General features: G+C 43.6%; 1 protein-coding gene across 4 annotated transcripts; it reads left to right on the forward strand.

Moving 5' to 3' along the window:
• Positions 1–8,645: 8,645 nt before the first annotated feature.
• Positions 8,646–19,589, forward strand: acte1 (actin, epsilon 1). 4 transcript variants are annotated; one of them, XM_066648746.1, is made up of 8 exons: positions 8,646–8,774; positions 9,261–9,389; positions 9,631–9,741; positions 11,656–11,740; positions 13,576–13,737; positions 15,717–15,908; positions 18,313–18,494; positions 19,446–19,589. In XM_066648746.1, exons 1-8 carry the CDS (start codon positions 8,646–8,648, stop codon positions 19,587–19,589), a joined length of 1,134 nt encoding a protein of 377 aa, XP_066504843.1. The 4 variants fall into 4 exon arrangements, with proteins under 4 accessions (XP_066504843.1, XP_066504846.1, XP_066504844.1 ...); XM_066648749.1 differs by lacking the exon at positions 15,717–15,908; XM_066648747.1 differs by lacking the exon at positions 9,631–9,741.
• The last annotated feature ends 1,948 nt before the right edge of the window (positions 19,590–21,537 follow it).

Raw genomic sequence — 21,537 nt, forward strand, 5'->3', positions numbered from 1 at the left:
CGTGGCTGAACATACTTGTAAACCACTTGAAAGGGACATATTCTGCCCCTTGTAAAAAACAAATGAACATGTGTGAGCGTTCTCCCCTGTCTAAACAGCCCTGTTTAGAAGGGCTGGTTTCAGCGCACAGCAGTGAGGAGCAGAAGCTCTGCTTTTTAGTCGTTTTCACTCTGTTCTCTTTATTCTCCATTCTCATTTTCTCTGTTGTTTACCCAGTGCTTCTATTTCTCTGCACTGTGAAGGACTGGCGCCCCCTCCAGGGTGTATTCCCGCCTTGCACCCTGTGAATCTGGGTAGGATCTGGACCCACCGCGACCCTGAATTGGATAAGTGGTTACAGATAATGAATGAATGAATGAATATATATGTCACCTGAACTAATATTAGGATAAACAACTTGTATGCAGATCTCTCATTATTCGTAATTGGTTGTTGTTTCCTAAACTTTTTGACCAAACACAGTCCCAATTGAGTCTCTGTTCTCAGTCTGTTCGGGAAGCGATTAACTGAGATGGAGCATGTCATCCCTGAACAGATCCCCAGATGGTCTTTTTATTTGTTTCACAACTGAGTCAAGTTCTTACCTCTTTAAAAAAATTACACAGTGTTTGGTCTCATGTAATGCCTTCCTCCTGTCCAAGTTTATGTTTGATTAGCGTTCGCATGCAATTGACCACGTAACTCATTTGCAGGATTAGCCTTGTATAGGATTAGTGTCCTGATCGTTCCTTTAGTGCCTCAAGCTAAGCTTCACACTCTCTTTTGGACAGCGCTGAAGTGACCCTTGCCAAGTCATGTGTCTGACTGTTATGGGCAGGTGCTAAATCATTAGTGTTTTTTAAAGGGATTCTGTAGAATAATTTTCTCTCTCAAAGCTTTTTGTAAATCTAAGATGAACTATAAACCATTTATACTGGTACAGTGCCAGCTGTTTTAAACATGCTATAAAGACATGCTATAGATAGATAGATAGATAGATAGATAGATAGATAGATAGATAGATAGATAGATAGATAGATAGATAGATAGATAGATAGATAGATAGATGGACGGACGGACGGACGGATGGATGGATGGATGTGGGTTGGCCTCACCAAAGAGAGAAAACATGTGTTTGCCTCAAACCTCCCAAGGATGAGCGGAATGGACCAGGACTAGCAAATAAGATTTAAACATTTAATAATTATATTTTCAGAAAAGCTGTAATTTTATAAGCCCCAGAGTGACGCTGTATTATTGTAGTATGTGTACTATAAACACTGGTCTAACTGCATTATGTTTTGCTGGTGTCACTGAGAATGAAGGAGCTGTGTCTAAGTTTAGGTAAAAGAATGTCAGTTATGAGACAATGGCAGTGACTCCAACAGAGATCATGAGACCAAGTGATGAGAAGGCTTCCTACTAATTGAAACCTAATAAAAATGTTTGCTTGTTTGTTTAATCTTCCACAAAAAAAACAACAGCCATTTTGTTTCCCCAAACATACCATTCCACCTAAAAAAGTGTGTAGCTTCTGAACCTAAACAAACCAGAGGGAACAGTGTTTCCCCACAATTGCAGATGTCCCCTAAAAGTACAAAAATAATGAAGATTAAGTCTGCAAGTCAAACAACCCCCCAATTTTCCGGTGTTTTTTTATTTTTTATTTATTTACTTTTTAATGGTAATTGTGTGTTTTTTTTTTTAGAAGTGTTGTTATGTTCAGGTTTTTTTATGCTTATGAATATATAGACTGATATATCTGTGAAATATGATATTCGATAGATATTTCATATATGTGAACATTTAAATTGAAATGGAAAATTCAAATAAGATGTGTATTTATTATTATAAAAATGATTCAGTGACATTTCTTGTACTTCTTCTATTGCCCTCTTCATTTCCAGTCTTGGGTCTTTAGTAAAACACCATTGTCTAAGGAAGGGGAGAAAATGAGCACAAAATAAACTTACAATACAGTAAAAGGTCAGCTGCCCTGGAAAGTCTACCCAGCAAATTCACCAGTGATAAATCAACACTATTAGTGTTAAATCAACACAGTTAGTGTAATAATTTAACACTCTCAGTGTTACGTTAACACAAATAGTGTTGTTTTAACACTAACTTTAAAGGAGCACTACATAATATTTTTACCTTAAAATTACAGTTTCAAAATCACTGTAATGCTTCATTGAAAAATAATACGGATAATACTTGCTATTCTGGGCTCTGCACTGCAGAAACTGCACTATATCCCACAAACAGTGTGAGTGGATGTCCAACATGGGCAACACACCCAGTCACATATTCACATACAGTGCGATTGCACCAGCAAGTCACACAACTCCAGGGACCTGGAGGTTGTGGGTTCAAGTCCCGCTCCAGGTGACTGTCTGTGAGGAGTGTGGTGTGTTCTCCCTGTGTCTGCGTGGGTTTCTTCCAGGTGACTGTCTGTGTGGAGTGTGGTGTGTTCTCCCTGTGTCTGCATGGGTTTCCTCCAGGTGACTGTCTGTGTGGAGTGTGGTGTGTTCTTCCTGTGCCAGCGGGGGTTTCCTCCGGGTGACTTTCTGTGTGGAGAGTGCTGTTTTCTACCAGTGTCTGCGTGGGTTTCCTCCGGGTGACTGTCTGTGAGGAGTGTGGTGTGTTCTCCCTGTGTCTGCGTGGCTTTCCTCCGGGTGACTGTCTGTGAGGAGTGTGGTGTGTTCTCCCTGTGTCTGCGTGGGTATCCTCCGGGTGACTGTCTGTGAGGAGTGTGGTGTCTTCTCCCTGTGTCTGCGTGGGTTTCCTCCGGTTGACTGTCTGTTAGGAGTGTGGTGTGTTCTCCCTGTGTCTGCGTGGGTTTCCTCTGGATGACTGTCTGTGAGGAGTGTGGTGTGTTCTCCCTGTGTCTGCGTGGGTATCCTCCGGGTGACTGTCTGTGAGGAGTGTGGTGTCTTCTCCCTGTGTCTGCGTGGGTTTCCTCTGGATGACTTTCTGTGAGGAGTGTGGTGTGTTCTCCCTGTGTCTGCGTGGGTTTCCTCTGGATGACTGTCTGTGAGGAGTGTGGTGTGTTCTCCCTGTGTCTGCGTGGGTTTCCTCCAGATGACTGTCTGTGAGGAGAGTGGTGTTTTCTCCCAGTGTCTGCGTGGGTTTCCTCCGGGTGACTGTCTGTGAGGAGTGTGGTGTGTTCTCTCTCTGTCTGTGTGGGTTTCCTCCGGATGACTGTCTGTGAGGAGTGTGGTGTGTTCTTTCTGTGTCTGCGTGGGTTTCCTCCGGGTGACTGTCTGTGAGGAGTGTGGTGTGTTCTCCCTGTGTCTGCGTGGGTTTCCTCTGGGTGACTGTCTGTGAGGAGTGTGGTGTGATCTCCCTGTGTCTGCATGAGTTTCCTCCGGATGACTGTCTGTGAGTAGTGTGGTGTGTTCTCCCTGTGCCAGCGTGGGTTCCCTCCGGGTGACTTTCTGTGAGGAGAGTGGTGTGTTCTCCCAGTGTCTGCGTGGGTTTCCTCCAGGTGACTGTCTGTGAAGAGTGTGGTGTGTTCTCTCTGTGTCTGCGTGGGTTTTCTCCGGGTGACTGTCTGTGAGGAGTGTGGTGTGTTCTCTCTGTGTCTGCGTGGGTTTCCTCCGGGTGACTGTCTGTGAGGAGTGTGGTGTGTTCTTCCTGTGTCTGTGTGGGTTTCCTCCGGGTGACTGTCTGCGAGGAGTGTGGTGTTTTCTCCCTGTGTCTGCGTGGGTTTCCTCGGGATGCCTGTCTGTAAGGAGTGTGGTGTATTCTCCCAGTGTCCGCGTGGGTCTCCTCCGGGTGACTGTCTGTGAGGAGTGTGGTGTGTTCTCCCTGTGTCTGCGTGGGTTTTCTCAAGGTGACTGTCTGTGAGGAGTGTGGTGTGTTCTCCCTGTGTCTGCGTGTGTTTCCTCCGGGTGACTGTCTGTGAGGAGTGTGGTGTTTTCTCCCAGTGTCTGCGTGGGTTTCCTCCGGGTGACTGTCTGTGAGGAGTGTGGTGTGTTCTCTCTCTGTCTGCGTGGGTTTCCTCCGGATGACTGTCTGTGAGGAGTGTGGTGTGTTCTTTCTGTGTCTGCGTGGGTTTCCTCCGGGTGACTGTCTGTGAGGAGTGTGGTGTGTTCTCCCTGTGTCTGCGTGGGTTTCCTCCAGGTGACTGTCTGTGAGGAGTGTGGTGTGTTCTCCCTGTGTCTGCGTGTGTTTCCTCCGGGTGACTGTCTGTGAGGAGTGTGGTGTGTTATCCCTGTGTCTGCGTGGGTTTCCTCCAGGTGACTGTCTGTGAGGAGTGTGGTGTGTTCTCTGGATAAGCGTTTACAGATAATGAATGAATGTATGAATTTGGAAGCATTTTTTTCTTTTTTCCCTCAAATATGTGCCGTGAACAGTGGGTAATTGAAAGAGGACATACGTAAACTATATTGACAGTTTCTTACAAACATCTCTGAAAAAAGAATGCAGATTTCAGCTATATTCAAAGGATCATTCAAATCAGAACAGCCTTCAGTGATGAAACCTCTGGTAAATGCAGCCCAGTCTGTGGGACCCAATTAGTTTTTCCTGTACAAATATATAAAAAGAAAAAAAGATTCTGATTTATGCAAACTTTAAGTACTTGTTGTAACTTTCCACGTTATAAAGAAAAGATTTTCAAAATATTCCATGAGACCTATCATTTATTTTATGATGTTTACAAAAAAAAAAAAACAATAAATATAACTTTTCCCTACATTTTTCAGTCGTCTTCTCAGGTCATCACAGGTTTAAAAGTGGGGCGTAATGCTTCTGTGCCTATTTGTGTAGCAGAGTGACCTGAAGCAAGAGCAGAGCCAAATGGAGGCACAGAAGAACCTGAGGTGGCTTTTGGATTACACTGAGTGTGTTAAAGGTTGTGGTCACATTTAACCTGAAGACGTTGATCTATTTAATGCATTTTGCAATCTAAGAGACTCTTATATGATGAGATCTTAATCTTAAGAATAATGCTGCAGTATATATGGCCCCTTTCTACAATATCATAATTAATCTTTGATGTTTGCTTCAAGAAGAGTAATTTTACACTTAAAGGCAAAGTTCATGACGGTAATTTAAATAAAACTAAAAAAAAAAAAAAAAAATTTTTTGCAAATTTCAGATGTTTCCTCACCATTTGTTGCTCAAAACTGGTCTGATGTGTTTAAGAACCCCCAGTGTCTGTAAATAAGTAAAAAAACAAACTGTCTCGTCCAGTATGCTAGGCTTCTCTATCTATCTGTCCCTCTCTCGCCCTCTCTCACTCACCCTCTGCCCACCTTCTCTCTCTCTCTCTTTCTCTCTCTCTCTCTCTCTCTCTCTCCCTCTCTCTCTCCCCCTCTCTCCCTCTCTCTCTCTCTCTCTCTCTCTATTCAGCCACATACAAACAACAGTCATTATTCTACCACAAACTTACGATTAAACCATAAAAGATGTGGAGCTTTGAACTCCACATGCCTCACAACTCACACATTTAGTCTGTGACACAGTTAACTCTCCTGCTGTAATAGTCCTATGTGATTTCTAGCACCTTACAATACATTGTTTAATACCAATGTTAAAAAACAAGGAACTTTCTAACAGTTCTGGCAGTTAACATTGTTATTGTGTTTTTTTTTATCTATATCCATTATGTACTATGCCCATATTTTATTGAAACAGTTCATCATAGTGTCAGTAAACATCTATTTAAGTCTATTGAACATAACCTTATAATGTGACCAAGAATGTTGACTCATGAGTCATGGAGTTAGCATAATGCTAACTCTTTGTTCCATCACATTTCAGCTACGTTAGTCTTTTAGCTAAAGTGGACAACTAAAGAAGCAAAACACAAAACACATGTTGCCAGAGGAAAGAAAAGTAAAAAAAAAAAAGGGAGATAACTAAACCCCACTCGCTTTTATTTCTCTTGTGTTTCATGTCTCTTCTCATCTCCTAAGGCATTTTCGGAGAATCAGTTACTTTACTCTGAGTTAGCGGGCTAGCTGGTCCCCACTTTGAGGTAATGTGGAAAGCCTAGCAGCAAAATAGAAAACTGGGTACAAGTCCTGCTCTTTTTTAAGGTCATTTCACAAAGTCAATTTATTAGTTGGAACATTTTTAAAGAAAACAGTAAATTAATCATTCATGTTTCAGATTATGTACCAGCTTTGGGGAATGTAAAAAGGCAAATGTGTGACAGATTAGCCATTGAGATACATGCTAACAAACACGTTAATGCTTCCACTACTAGTTACCTACAAAATCCTCACAGCTCCAGGGCAAAACTAAAAGAAACACACTGATATATTGTGAATCTTTTGGCTCCATCCTGAGTAAGGCCTAATAGCTGAAAATCAGTTTTTCCACCGCTAACATTTGACTTTGTAATGGGAGCCGATTGTTTCCTACACGATATGGTCATGGACACTTCTCTTTCATCATGGAGAAAATAGATCTGGCCTGTACAAGTTATCCACACCCATTGTGCCAGCATTGAAAATGTCCTTTGAAGGCCTGCTAGCGGTGGCTACCAATCGTACTCCTGTTGGAATGCTCTAGTATCCAGGAGCCCTTGGTCAACAGTGGACAGACAAACGGTCACATCAGCATTATGACCATTGCTCAGTGCATTATTTATAGTAGATTCCAGCATGCCATTCTTTAGCAGTGGATGGTTCACCTTTTTCCCCCACACAGCAGCACTGAATCAAAGTCCTGTAACATATTTTCAAATATTGATATATGAGTTATACCGTGTGTGTGTGTGTGAAATCCTATGTTTTATTTTTGTTTTATTTTTAGAGTTTCCATAAAACGCAGACATTCGAAAATAGCATAACAATTATAAATGACTTTCCTCAAGAAATACAGAGACACTTTATAGTACTTCCAGCATCTATCAAGGTGCTCTTCTCTTTTTTTGGTCTGAAAAAGATGTTATTTGAATGACCACTAACAAAAAGCAGAGGTGAAGATTCAGAGATTCAGCTAACCTTTGGTTAGGCGTCAACTTTGAGGACATTAGATATAATCACAGATCAATATCATGGGTCTTAACAGAGGCTGAGCTTTTAAGAAGTTATTATCAAGCAAAGCATTAAAGAACATAGGCTATTCGCACTCGGAGGAGAAAATGCAACCAGTTTCAATCACTGAACTTTAGACTTGAGACTGGAACTTCAGGGTAAAATCATTTGTTAACTTCTCTATGTCTTATATGTCTTATCTGCCTAATGTATTTTACTGTAGTATCTAAGTTGATCATCTTTAATGCTGAATATTCTCCCTAATGCTAAAAATTTGAGGTAGGTTTTATATAAATAAACAGAAAAATAATAAATTGAAAAGAGCTAATATTTAAAGGTTTTGTCTTTGGGTAGCTGCTGTATTCGGACAGTGTCCATGATGTTCTACCTATGCATGTTTTGTAAGAGAGAGAGAGAGAGACAGAGGTGAAATGTCTCCTAAAAAGGCATGTAGTCCTGTGGCTGTGTGAAGGCACTGATCCCCTGGGAGGTGTTTAAATAGGGGGAGCAGGTGAATGAGAGTTTACTCTCACTCCGTTTCAATCTCTCTCTCTCTCTCTCTCTAGGGAGCCAGTGTTCCAGGCCGTTCTCTCTCCCTCTCCTGGGTGAGTCTATGTGATATTCTCATTAAGCTAATGATCCGTCCCCTGTTAGCAAAGAAACAGCAGCCACACTCAGTGGTTAACAGTCTCGCTCATGCATGAGGTGAATGCACTATGAATATTAAAACTAGTTTAGTTAAATAGATCCGCTTGGCTTCTCTAAATCAACTTGCTTCAGCAATACCCATTGGATTTTATTACGCACGTTTCCAGACAACTGGGTTTCTGTTCCTTTATTATATACAAGCAGATGCACAGAAAGCACTGGCTGTAACTGATCACGAGATACAGATGGAGATTAGGTTGGAAAATAATGGAGGATTCTTTAAATATTTAGCTAATTCCACTTTAGCATGAAAGGAATGGGTTAATACAAGTCCACATTAAGTCCAATTAAGTGTGTCTAAATGTTGCTTCTTGAATTTGGCATTGGAGCTAACAGGCTAACGTTGCTAACAAATGGCTAACACATTAGCAACTGAAAATTTTGTCTTCTCCAGCGTGGCTGAAGGGGCTTAGTGCATAGTTTACAAGGCATCTTCTGGTGTCCTAAATTACATAAAGTTTGTGTGACTGTATTAAATATCTGCTTGTGTTTTGAGTAGCGATTTGTAATTAGCGATTTGTCAGAATGTACTATACGTTCTGTATGTCTTCATATCTAAGGTGCAGCAATGGTTTGACGCTCCAACAATGCTTTATGAGTTTTTAGGGCAATCATGGGCTAAAGATTAGTGAGGTGAACCAGAAGGTCATTGGTTCAAGCCCCTCACCTGGGTGGGCAGTAAGGGAGGAGGAGGTGTTCACTGGCAAATGCAGAGGTCATATTAGGTTGCACTGTTGTACATTTTATTTAATACGTCATAAAGCAGCTGGCTTTTTCCTTGAGAGTTAGTTTGTTGATTTGTTTAAAAAAACTTTGTAAAGTGGAACTTCTGTCAAATCATTCCTTAAACTGTTGATTGTAACAAACAATTAAGAGAAATGCATAGGACACTGAGAATATACATGTGTATAGATATATTTAGTACTGACGGTATGTAAATATGCACATGTTCCACAGTTGTGAGCAATGTGTGATGATGAAGAGACCACAGCTCTGGTGTGTGATAATGGATCTGGCCTGGTGAAGGCAGGCTTCGCTGGAGATGATGCCCCCAGAGCTGTTTTCCCCTCCATTGTGGGACGCCCTCGCCACCAGGTGGAGTCCGTCACACACTCTTACACTGACATGCTCTCACAATATTCTATTCTATTCAACTATAAGAAAATGTAGGCCACAAACATATGCAAAAGTTTGTAGACATGTTTTTTAATAAGTGAACAATCTTTACAATTTTGTCACACACAGTTTGTACAATCTTCAGCAAAAAGGTACTGCCAGTAAAAAAGGACTCTCCACAGACGCAGCTTAAGGTCACCATTAATGTCACTTTCAAGGTCACTTTCAATATTAGGTGTGGGGTAGAAGGGTAACCCCCCCCCCCCCCACACCCCCCATTATCGGGCTGTGGAGCAGTTTCACTGATATCTGGAGTGTTGGAGCTCTATCTGTTACCTTTGGACTGGAGTGATGTTTGAAATCCAAAAAACAAGGCGCCTTGACTCATCGGAACCTAGCATCATTCATTCTGTGAGAATATTGTGATGAAGTAAAGTGCATGGTCTTTCTGTCTGTGTCCTGTAGGGGGTCATGGTGGGTATGGGTCAGAAGGACAGCTATGTAGGAGACGAGGCTCAGAGCAAGAGAGGAATCCTCACCCTCAAATACCCCATCGAGCACGGCATCATCACCAACTGGGACGACATGGAGAAGGCACGTTACGCCTCACTACACAGCGTTACGCAGTATATCTTTAAGGTTTAACATTAGATTATAGTGTAGTTTAAGCTTATGTTTAGGATTAGGATTCCATTTTTAGAGCTTTGAGTTGAAGTTAAGGTCAGGGTGAGTGTGAGGTTTGTGATTAACATTAGATTTAGTCTGAGGTTCAAGTTATTTAGAGTGGTGCTACTGAATTAATAATAATGAATGAATTTCAATGTCTGGTGTTCAGATCTGGCACCACACCTTCTACAACGAGCTGCGTGTGGCTCCAGAGGAGCATCCTGTTCTTCTGACTGAAGCTCCGCTCAACCCCAAAGCCAACAGGGAAAAGATGACACAGGTGCCCACTTTATACTAATATTTACATGTAGTTTTTTTTTTATAGTTAAAAATACAGTTTTATTATTATTTTTTTTTATTATGCGTTTCCTTCAGGTGACTGTATGTGAGGAGTGTGGTGTGTTCTCTCTGTGTCTGCGTGGGTTTCCTCCGGGTGACTGTCTGTGAGGAGCGTGGTGTGTTCTCCCTGTGTCTGCGTGGGTTTCCTCCGGGTGACTGTCTGTGAGGAGTGTGGTGTGTTCTCCCTGTGTCTGTGTGGGTTTCCTCCGGGTGACTGTCTGTGAGGAGTGTGGTGTGTTCTCCCTGTGTCTGCGTGGGTTTCCTCCGGGTGCTCCGGTTTCCTTCCACACTCCAAAAACACACGTTGGTAGGTGAATTGGTGACACAAGTGTCCGTAGGTGTAAGTGTGTGAGTGAATGTGTGTGTGTGTGTGTTGCCCTGTGAAGGACTGGCGCCCCCTCCAGGGTGTATTCCCGACCTTGCACTCAATGATTCCAGGTAGACTCTGGAACCACCGCGACCCTGAACTGGATAAGGGTTACAGATAATGAATGAATGTGTCACGCCCTCGTCCTTTCAGGTCTGTTGTCCCCGCCATGTGCTTTATCTGCACATGGCTTTGTCTGTTATTGTCCTTGTTTCCACCCTTGTTCTGCCTTTGATCCGCCTCCTCGTCTGTGTCATTTGTTAACCTGCCCCCTTGTTATCTGTCCAGGTGCATCTTGTCTCAGTCTAGTATTTAAGCCCCCTTGTCTCACGTCCTGTTTGTCGAACATTTCTTGGTTGTCCTATGTCAAGTCGGTCATGTTATCTGTCTATCTCCGAAGCTTCCCCCGTCGTCGTTTCATTTCCTTTGTCATTGTTTCACCTTTGTTTTGTCCCAAGTCATGTCGTGTTGTTTATCTTCCGTTTTCTAGTCAGGTCATGTTTGTTTTGTAGTTTTGTCATTCTGTGTATCTCCTGTCCCTAGTAGTTTCATATCCTAGTCTTGTTGTTTCCTTTGTAGCTTGTCTTGGTTTTGTTATATCTTTTTTTATATTAAACTCATCGTGTTTTAGCAAGTGCGTCCGCCTCCATCACTCCGCCCTGTGATCCGTGACAGAATGAGTATATTAAAGTGTCAGTAACACTTTTATGACAGAGTTGCTTCAATATTTACTCTTTTGCAATCTGACGTCTCACCTGCGCACCCCTGCAATTGTGAGCCCCACAGTTAGCACACTTATGCCTTAGGGTGTAGTAAGCCTGGGGTTTTAACCAATTAAACCCAAGGCTTGTTTCATTCCCAGTCCTATTGTTCAGTAACTACAGCATGAATACTACAATGAGTTATTCTTAGGTAATAGTTGCATAAAATGGCCCAGTTATTCTTAGAAAATGATTGCCTATAATAAAAGACATCTATCTCAGAGGTTAAATCATTTACACTTGGTGACCTTTGACCAGCTTCAGTTTGTTGCAGTATATGATGATATACTCTGCCAAAAGTGTGTAGACAACACTTTATATTAGTGAACGCAGCTACTTTAAGGTGACACTGATATTTGATTGTGTTCATACTTGCTTGCGCAACCTGAAATGAGATGGAACCCTCTGGAGCAGCTACACATGAGCCTAATGGCACCAAGCCCAATGGCAAGCATAGATCACAGATGTATGAAATCCCCCACCAAAGTTTTAGTGGCTGAAAACCCTCAAATCCTCTCAGCAATGCTCCAACATTTATGGATATCCTATATCCAGAAGAGTAGAGCAGGTTACTGCTGCAAAAGCAGACAAATCGTTTATTACCACCCTTGATTTCTGAAGAAATGTTGTCGGCGCACCAAGATATTTGACTATGTAGTGCATGATGCTGCTTTTCTGCTGAACTGAGTGGAATAATGGAAATGTCATTGATGTATGGTGTTTTCAGATCATGTTTGAAACCTTCAACGTTCCTGCCATGTATGTGGCCATCCAGGCTGTGCTTTCCCTCTACGCCTCTGGACGTACCACAGGTGAGGGCCTGACTTTCAGATTCTCATGTTTACTCTGTATAGGGGCCATATCAGGATGAATGTTTCTTTAATAATGTAACAGTTGTCAGCCCTGCTCCAAAAGCTGATGAAGCACATATGTCCAGGCTTAGAAAACTGAGCACTCAGAAACACCACTGCTTCAGCCTGTATATTTCACCATGAGTCTCATTTAAAAATAAAAAAATGCTTGTGAAGATGATGTTGTTTTTATTCTAAGCCTTCTGCTTTTTTATGTTGTATCATGCTGCATTTGCTGTGTGTGTGAATGTTATTTATTTATCAACAGTAATTAATTTAGCTGGGTGGTACGGTGAGGAGGTCTGTGAGGAGTGTGGTGTGTTCTCCCTATGTCTGCGTGGGTTTCCTCCAGGTGACTGTCTGTGGGGAGTGTGGTGTGTTCTCCCTGTGTCTGCGTGGGTTTCCTCTGGGTGACTGTGAGGAGTGTGGTGTGTTCTCCCTGTGTCTGCATGGATTTCCTCTGGGTGACTGTCTGTGAGGAGCGTGGTGTGTTCTCCCTGTGTCTGTGTGGGTTTCCTCCAGGTGACTGTCTGTGAGGAGTGTGGTGTGTTCTCCCTGTGTCTGTGTGGGTTTCCTCTGGGTGACTGTCTGTGAGGAGTGTGGTGTGTTTTCCCTGTGCCCGCGTGGGTTTCCTCCAGGTGACTGTCTGTGAGGAGTGTGGTGTGTTCTGCCTGTGTCTGTGTGGGTTTCCTCCAGGTGACTGTCTGTGAGGAGTGTGGTGTGTTCTCCCTGTGTTTGCGTGGGTTTCCTCTGGGTGACTGTCTGTGAGGTGTGTGGTGTGTTCTCCCTGTGTCTGAGTGGGTTTCCTCCAGGTGACTGTCTGTGGGGAGTGTGGTGTGTTCTCCCTGTGTCTGAGTGGGTTTCCTCCGGGTGACTGTCTGTGAGGAGTGTGGTGTGTTCTCCCTGTTTCTGCGTGGTTTTACTCCGGGTGACTGCCTGTGAGGAGTGTAGTGTGTTCTCCCTGTGTCTGCGTGGGTTTCCTCTGAGTGCTCTGGTTTCCTCACATGCTCCAAAAACACACATTGGTAGGTGGACCGGTGACTCAAAAGCATCCATAGGTGTAAGTGAATGCGTGTGTTGCCCTGTGAAGGACTGGCGCCCCCTCCAAGGCGTGTTCCTGCCTTGCGCTTAATGATTCCGGGTAGATTCTGGACCCACCCAGAACTGGATAAGTGCTTACAGACTATGAATTTAATGAATTAATTAATTTAGATTCACTATGACGTTTAATTCTACAGTAATGTTACATGTGATATTTTATTAAATTAAAGAGACACCTAACATCATTTACATCTTTCCATTTCCAAACTAGATTTCTTTGTGTCTTAAATGCTTCTGGTTCTGTACATGGATTCCAGAACAATTCCAATATACACCCCTTATGACTAGTGTGCCACTGGTGACAGGGATATATGCATAATTTCCATAGAAATGCCTTCAATTAACAGACTGGAGGAGCTGCACATGAGCCTTAGGTTACAACGCTCAGTGCCAGGTATCAAAGAGAAATATTAACCCCCAGAGCACTGCATATTCTGGAGCAATGATGAATATTTGTGAAAAGCCTGTGTGAAATGTGTCACATAGAACTAAAAAATTCAACATCATCCTTAAGTATTCAAAATTAGAAAAGAATTAGTATTAAGCATTAAGAATTATTATTAGACTGTTATTAGATTATTGTTGCAGCTCCCTATAAATCCCTTGATTCCAGAGGAAATATCAGATCTGTCTTATAGTGTATATGATGTAATACACGCAGTGTGTTATTGAATTATCTTCTGATGAGTGTACAGGTATTGTGCTGGATGCTGGTGACGGTGTGACCCATAATGTGCCGGTTTATGAGGGCTACGCTCTGCCCCATGCCATCATGAGACTGGACCTGGCTGGCAGAGACCTCACTGACTACCTCATGAAGATCCTGACCGAGAGAGGATACTCCTTCGTTACTACAGGTACTTCACACACTGTCCCGACCAATCACACTCAATCACACAGTTCCCAGCACTGCACCCTAGAATCTACAGTGAAGACGTGACTCACTGGATTACATTATTTTCACATGAATAAAATATATTCCACCATTTCAGTGCATATTAATTCAACATTTTCATTCATTTTGGATACGACTGCATAGATGTAGTGTGGCACGGTGGCGCAGCAGGGAGCATCACAGTCACACAGCTCCAGGGACCTGTGTCCTGAGTCCCACTCCTGGTGACTGTCTGTGAGAAGTGTGGTGTGTTCTCGCTGTGTCTGTGTGGGTTTCCTCCTGGTGACTGTCTGTGAGGAGTACGGTGTGTTCTCCCTGTGTCTACGTGGGTTTCCTCCGGGTGACTGTCTGTGAGGAGTGTGGTGTGTTCTCCCTGTGTCTGTGTGGGTTTCCTCCGGGTGACTGTCTGTGAGGAGTGTGGTGTGTTCTCCCTGTGTCTGCGTGGGTTTCCTCTGGGTGACTGTCTGTGAGGAGTGTGGTGTGTTCTCCCTGTGTCTGCGTGGGTTTCCTCCGGGTGACTGTCTGTGAGGAGTGTGGTGTGTTCTCCCTGTGTCTGCGTGAGTTTTTTCCGGGTGACACTCTGCGAGGAGTGTGGTGTGTTCTCCCTGTGTCTGCATGAGTTTCCTCCGGGTGACTCTCTGTGAGGAGTGTGGTGTGTTCTCGCTGTGTCTGCATGGGTTTCCTCCGGGTGACTGTCTGTGAGGAGTGTGGTGTGTTCTCCCTGTGTCCGCGTGGGTTTCCTCCGGGTGACTGTCTGTGAGGAGTGTGATGTGTTCTCCCTGTGTCCGCGTGGGTTTCCTCCGGGTGACTGTCTGTGAGGAGTGTGATGTGTTCTCCCTGTGTCCGCGTGGGTTTCCTCCGGGTGACTCTCTGTGAGGAGTGTGATGTGTTCTCCCTGTGTCCGCGTGGGTTTCCTCCAGGTGACTCTCTGTGAGGAGTGTGATGTGTTCTCCCTGTGTCCGCGTGGGTTTCCTCCGGGTGACTGTCTGTGAGGAGTGTGATGTGTTCTCCCTGTGTCCGCGTGGGTTTCCTCCGGGTGACTCTCTGTGAGGAGTGTGATGTGTTCTCCCTGTGTCCGCGTGGGTTTCCTCCGGGTGCTCCGGTTTCCTCCCACAGTCCAAAAACAAACATTGGTAGGTGGATTGGAGACTCAAACATGTCCGTAAGTGTGAATGTGTGAGTGTGTGTCGCCCTGTGAAGGACTGGCACCCCCTCTAAGGTGTATTCCCGCCTTGCGCCCAATGATTCCAGGTAGCCTCTGGACCCACCACAACACTGAACTGGTTACAGATAATAAATGAATGAATGAATGCATAGTTGTAATGTAATTTATTCACAAGGAACTGATGTCTGGCTTCAAATAAAATACAGTACATACAGTATGTCTATTTATTTTTTTTTTACAAGTAAAAAAACTACAAGCTGCTCTTTACACAGTGACAGATTTTCTTGAAGAACAGACTAATATTAAAATGTAGACAATTTTTTCTGGACAATGACAATATGTGAATATCGTTTATTTTATTTTCATCTGTACGCATGATCAACCTTTGCTGGGTAGTATACATTTACCCATTAAAAAAAATCCCAAGGCATATTACTAAGCCCTATTACTAAGAGTCTGCAGGTTGGACTCCAGGTGATGCCTCAGGGGTCTCAGAGAGCACATTTGGCCTCCCTCTCTGGGTGTGAAAAACCCTCTCTGGCTCACTGCCTATAGCAATGGCTAGCACGGGCATCTGGACAAGTCTGCACTCTCCTTCGATGCATTAAACTGTTAAGTGGCATTGCCTTTGTGGCAGCTCAAAAGAAACTGGGCTGGGTTGGTCTCACGCATGTGTTTGCCTTCACCCTCCAGAGGCTGGGGGCACTGTGCCATGGAGGAGATTCACCAAAAGGTTGGAACTGGAGAGTGATGTGCATGTGAATTTGTGTCCACAGCTGAGAGAGAGATCGTGAGGGACATTAAGGAGAAGCTGTGCTATGTAGCTCTGGACTTTGAAAATGAAATGGCCACTGCCGCTTCCTCTTCCTCCCTGGAGAAGTCCTATGAGCTGCCCGATGGACAGGTCATCACCATCGGCAACGAAAGATTCCGCTGCCCAGAGACTCTGTTCCAACCCTCATTCATTGGTCAGTGTTGACATACACACTTTCTTTTTCTCACTCACTCTCTCTCTCTCTCTCTCTCTCTCTCTCTCTCTCTCTCTCTCTCTCTCTCTCTCTATTTCACTCACACACCCTCCAGGTCCCTGAATATGTGTGTGGGTGTGTGTGGGTGTGCGTGTGCGAGTGCGTGAGTGTGTGTTTGTGTGTTTGTGTGTGCATGTGTTTGTGTGTGTGAGTGTGAGTGTGTTTGTGTGTGAGTGTGCCCCAGCAGTGCCGTACACTGCCTCCCAGCAGTACATGTCCACTTTAGATTGACATATATAGACTATGACACTGAACTTAACCCCCATCCCCAAATATGCAGACAGTAAAGAACTGCGTCCATTTGATTTAAATTCTCTTTTACATTTGCAGACCTTAGCAAGTTGAATCTCACATCCTCATGTCTTTGAGTTATTGTTACACAGAAGACGAGACAGTATTTTAATGCAGTTATCAGCTTTCATAACAACGTCATTTTGATCAGATTCATAGCTTGTATTCTGGCTGGATTACTTTCAGTTACCTGTGTACTTCCATCCGAGAGCGAAGAGAATGGAAAATGACGGCATCAGTATTCATAAGATTCATAACAAAACAGACCGAGTGCTGAGAATAAAATCATTCTGTTCTTTACTGGGACTCACTGTGAGATGGAAACAACAGCATAACTATTGGAGAATGTTGCATCACTGCAGTAAAAGTGTTTCATTAGCACTGAATTAGTGCCTACTGACTTCAGCAGTGTGTGTTGTATAGATCTGAAATATGTGAAATATGCAAAGAAATGTGTCACTGAGAGATTTGAATGATGAGTTTTTTTAATTGAATACGTTACAGACGTCCACCTTTTCATCATTGTATTTATGTAAAGTTCCATGCAGCTATTTGAATCACCCAGACATCGCTAAGCGCAGCCCAAAATATATTCATTCCTTTGAGTCCATACACAAAGCCTGAGCTCAGCTGATGAAAAATTCATGCCATTAATAATTCTCAATCATTCTCCTGGCTGTAGATGTGTGAGCCGTGTGATTAAATCAGGGTGCAGTAGGTGTGGAGATTCACACAGACCCCTCTCTCAGGGCACAGAGTTTGTTAGAATTTGCAGTTGCTTGTGTGCTGCCTTCAAACAAGGTATATTTACAAGATAAGAGTACCTCATTTTAATAATAATCATTCTCAGTGAGCTCCACGCTATAGGGCATGTCAATAATAAAGGCTCTGCTGGTCGATGTAAGGCCAGTACTACTTCTAATTCATTATCCCATCATTGTTTCTTATTTTCTTTAATCAGTGTAAAGCAGAAAAGCTTTCTCAACTGGTTTTCCATTTCTCAGCATTAGGGCCAATGTAGTGAATTTATGCAGATTTTAAATTGTATAGATACATTTATTCTTAAAGGAACACTACGTAAGATTTGGTGTTTTTGCTCTTGGGCTCCCCCTACAGTTGCAGAGTGTACTGCACTGTCCTGAAATCAAGGGACGAGGCGGGCGGTGGTTTCGTACCCTCCTTCCAAAGTTACATAGTGCAGTTTCTACAGTGCTGAGACTGGAGTAGCAAAGACAGAGGTGCTATTCTCCTTGTTACAGCTCAGTGGATTATCAATATGATATAGCAATGATTCTGAAGATTGCATTTGGTAGCATCCTGTGTGATGGGGGCATTCAGCTTAACAGGTTTGTATGCCTCTTTTCTTCCCCATTTTGCTTATTCACTCATTCATTCATTATCTGTAACCCTTATCCAGTTCAGGGTTGCGGTGGGTCCGGAGCCTACCCGGAATCATTGGGTGCAAGCCGGGAACACACCCTGTAGGGGGCGCCAGTCCTTCACAGGGCATTTTGCTTATTTTACTCATAAATTAAACGTTTAAACTCCAAACATTTAAGCATTGGAGCTCTCTGGTAGACGTGTGTTAAGTGTGTGTGTGGGACAGGGCATTAGTCGAGGTGGAAGGGTGACAGATCACATTTTGGTGGCGACTAATTCCGAGCGGTGGGCTGTAGCCGGAGGCGGGGGCTCTATTTATGGGACAGATGGTCCTTGGTCTTGACTCTCAGCATCAATCACTGCCTACTCATCCCAGAGAGAAGAAAGCAGTCATTTCCCGGTGTTTCCTGCTTTAAGGAAGTCTTTACCCCTCCATTCTCATCCGTTTAGTGTAAAAAGCTTCTGTGTGTTAAAGTATCGAGCCAAAAAAGTGGTCCATTTTCCTTTCATTTGTATATATTCTTATGACACTTATGACTTTGTCTTAAAGTCTTCAGCCCTGATTCAATTTTACGCCACCTTTTATTTCGAACAGTTAAATAGGCTGTGATATATGCAAATGTCTTCTGTTTTGATTGGCTCCCTGTACTTCTGCACTGCTCCTGTACTGCAGGCATGGAGTCAGCTGGCATTCATGAGACCACCTACAATGGCATTATGAAGTGTGACATTGATATTCGTAAGGACCTCTACGCCAACAACGTCCTGTCTGGCGGGACCACTATGTACCCCGGTATTGGTGACAGGATGCAGAAGGAAATCACAGCCCTGGCTCCCAGTACCATGAAGATCAAGGTAAACTTACAGTGAACTTAGACATTGGGGTTAATAACAACATTTGAACTCACTCATTCACTCACTGTAATTAATTGCACCACAAGGGGTGCTATTCCCCATAATCCAAAAAACACATGTTCTTAGGTGGATTAGCTGTACGAGTCTTCCCCTATGTGTGTGTGTGAGTGACTGGGTGAGTGTGTGATTCTCTGTGACGGCCTGGTGCCCTGTCCAGGGTGTGTTCCTGTTCAGACAGCTGACGTGTCGTGAGTGTACTTCTGCACACTGGTGGCTGTGGAGGCCACTCACTAAAGTCCCAAAGAATATAAAGTGTTTAAAAGTCTATAAAATTGCTACATACGTTTAATGAAGAGAGTACTCCACAAGGGGGTGCTATTTTGCTTCACATCAGTTACACTTTAAGTAGCATTGGTTTGAACTGAGCATAAACATGTGATAATATAATAATAATAAATATAATATAATAAAGTTTTTTACAAGTAAGATGTAATTTGCATTGGGGATTAAGGGTGTATGATTATATTTTGGAGGGGGTGCCAGTCCTTCACAGGGCAACACACACACTCAAACATTCACTCACGCACTCAAACCATCGGACACTCTTCAGTCACCAATCCACCTACCAACGTGTGTTTTTGGAGCATGGGAGGAAACCGGAGCACCCGGAGGAAACCCACACAGACACAGAGAGAACACATCACACTCCTCACAGACAGTCACCTGGAGCTGTGTGACTGCAACACTACTCGCTGTGCCACCGTGCTGCCCAGATAAAACATATTGAATTTAATTGAAAATTTTTAACAATTCGTACAGCTCTGTGTTCCTGGACCTCCAAAGAATGTTCTGTTTGGACCCTCCAATGTTCAGTCTGTGTTTTAACAACTTTTTATTTTATTGAGGAACATGTGGTGTACACAGTGATACTGATTGTCCCCTCATGTGCAGATGATAGCTCCCCCTGAGAGGAAGTACTCCGTGTGGATCGGAGGCTCCATCCTGGCCTCACTCTCTACCTTCCAGCAGATGTGGATCAGCAAGGATGAGTACGAGGAGGCTGGACCCTCCATTGTCCACAGGAAGTGCTTCTGAAGAGCCCATCCCTCGCAACTACTGGACTCTGCCTCTTGTCTGTCTCCAGGCCCTGCTGTGCCTCTTGCAGTAATTCACAAAGTGTCGTTTCATGTTTTCTGGAAGTGCTGGTGTTTAAATATTCATGGTCTGACCACAGCAAATCGCTCAATAAATGTGTTATGTGTATTTCCAACCACACTACCACATGTATGGTATTATTACTGCATGAAATATGCATTGCTCTCATGTAGGGGCTGAGCCCCCCCACCCCCCACCACCCCTACATCCCTTGCTGGAGGAGACAGTTCTCCTATAAATCCACTGGAGGGCAGAATATTGCATGGAACTGCTTTCAAAAACACTTTTACACACATAAATTATTAGAGGTTATAGCAGTTATAAGGAGTGATTTGACCTGATTTAATTAGGAATGAGGCACATTCCAGGGCAGCCAATCAGGACAGGGGTCATTTCTGTATTTTAATTGTAAAGGTCTAGGTTAATTTTAAAGATTCTAAAAGGTCAAGAGATGTTGGGTAACATCATAAATGATAAATTCACAATACGAGCCCTTAAATGATTTCCAGATACATTACAATGTTTACAGTTTCCATGATTAACACCATTAGTTATTTGACATTGGTTTTGCAGTGGTTTAAAGTGGGAAACTTCACCATCACCAGCTCTGAACATACTGTACATAAGAGAAACCAGGTCAGCTCAATGTAGGCCAGAGACATAGCTGCTATTCTGCGGGCAAACTTAAACACAACACACACACACTTTCTCACACACATGGCTCCTTCTTTGGAACACCTCAAGAATGAATGACATTCATTAATTTGTTCATTCATTCTTTTTCTGTAACCACTTCATCTCATTCAGGGTCGCAGTGGGACCGTTGACACCTGGAATCAATGGTGCATAAGAGAAACACACACTGGGCATGGAGCCAGACCATCCCGAGACATCACACACACTCACCCAGTCACTCACACCTGTCACCCAAGGCTTGAACTTGAATTGAATCCACATTTCCTGGAATGAATGAATAATAGTATCGCTTATATAGCATTTTTCTAGAATTTCATTTTAGATTCATTATTAGTCACCTCAATCACCACCAACGTGCACCATCCACATGGAGGGAGCGACAACAGAAAATGTATTAAATCTACACCAGGTATTTGGAAGTGAGTTTATAATGTACAGCACTTCATAAATATTACAGTTACACTTATATAGCGCCTTTCTAGAAACTCAAGGACGTTTTATAATCAACACAACATTCAATCCACACACACACTGGTGAGAAGCGGCAGCCAAATGCTCACAGCGTACTCTCGACCAGGAACAACTGTCCACCTGGAGGACTGCATCGGGCACTAGGGTTTCACCAAGGGTACAGACATTCATTCACATACACACTCATTCACTCACACACCAGGACAGTTATGAGTGAAGCCAATTCACCTAACCTCCAAGTTTTTGGACTATGGGAGGAAACCGGAGACCCCGGAGGAAACCCACGCAGACACAGGGAGAACATGGACACTCCACCCAGATGGGACTTGAACCCAAGAACATGCTAATCACTAAGCCACCATGTTGCCAATATCTATAAATAAATGAAAACATTAATTAACTCATTCCTTCATTATCTGTAAGCGCTTATCCAGTTCAGGGTTGCGGTGGGTCCAGAGCCTACCTGGAATCATTGGGCGGAAGGTGGGAATACACCCTGGAGGGTGCGCCAGTCCTTCACAGGGCAACACACACACACTCACACCTATGGACACTTTTGAGTTGTCAATCAACCTACCAACGTGTGTTTTTGGAGCGCAGACACAGGGAGAACACATCATACTCCTCACAGACAGTCACCCGGAGGCAACCCACGCAGACACAGGGAGAACACACCACACTCCTCACAGACAGTCACCCGGAGGAAACCCACGCCGACACA

This window comes from Hoplias malabaricus, chromosome 17 (assembly GCF_029633855.1).
Source record: "Hoplias malabaricus isolate fHopMal1 chromosome 17, fHopMal1.hap1, whole genome shotgun sequence".
Classification (NCBI taxonomy): Eukaryota; Metazoa; Chordata; class Actinopteri; order Characiformes; family Erythrinidae; genus Hoplias; species Hoplias malabaricus.

Excerpts from the sequence above, each read along its gene's own strand:
- acte1 (XM_066648746.1), top strand. The coding sequence starts at position 8,646 with ATGTGTGATGATGAAGAGACCACAGCTCTGGTGTGTGATAATGGATCT. Across the intron at positions 9,390-9,630 it reads ACTGGGACGACATGGAGAAG|ATCTGGCACCACACCTTCTA; the intron begins GCACGTTACGCC and ends TCTGGTGTTCAG. Across the intron at positions 9,742-11,655 it reads ACAGGGAAAAGATGACACAG|ATCATGTTTGAAACCTTCAA; the intron begins GTGCCCACTTTA and ends TGGTGTTTTCAG.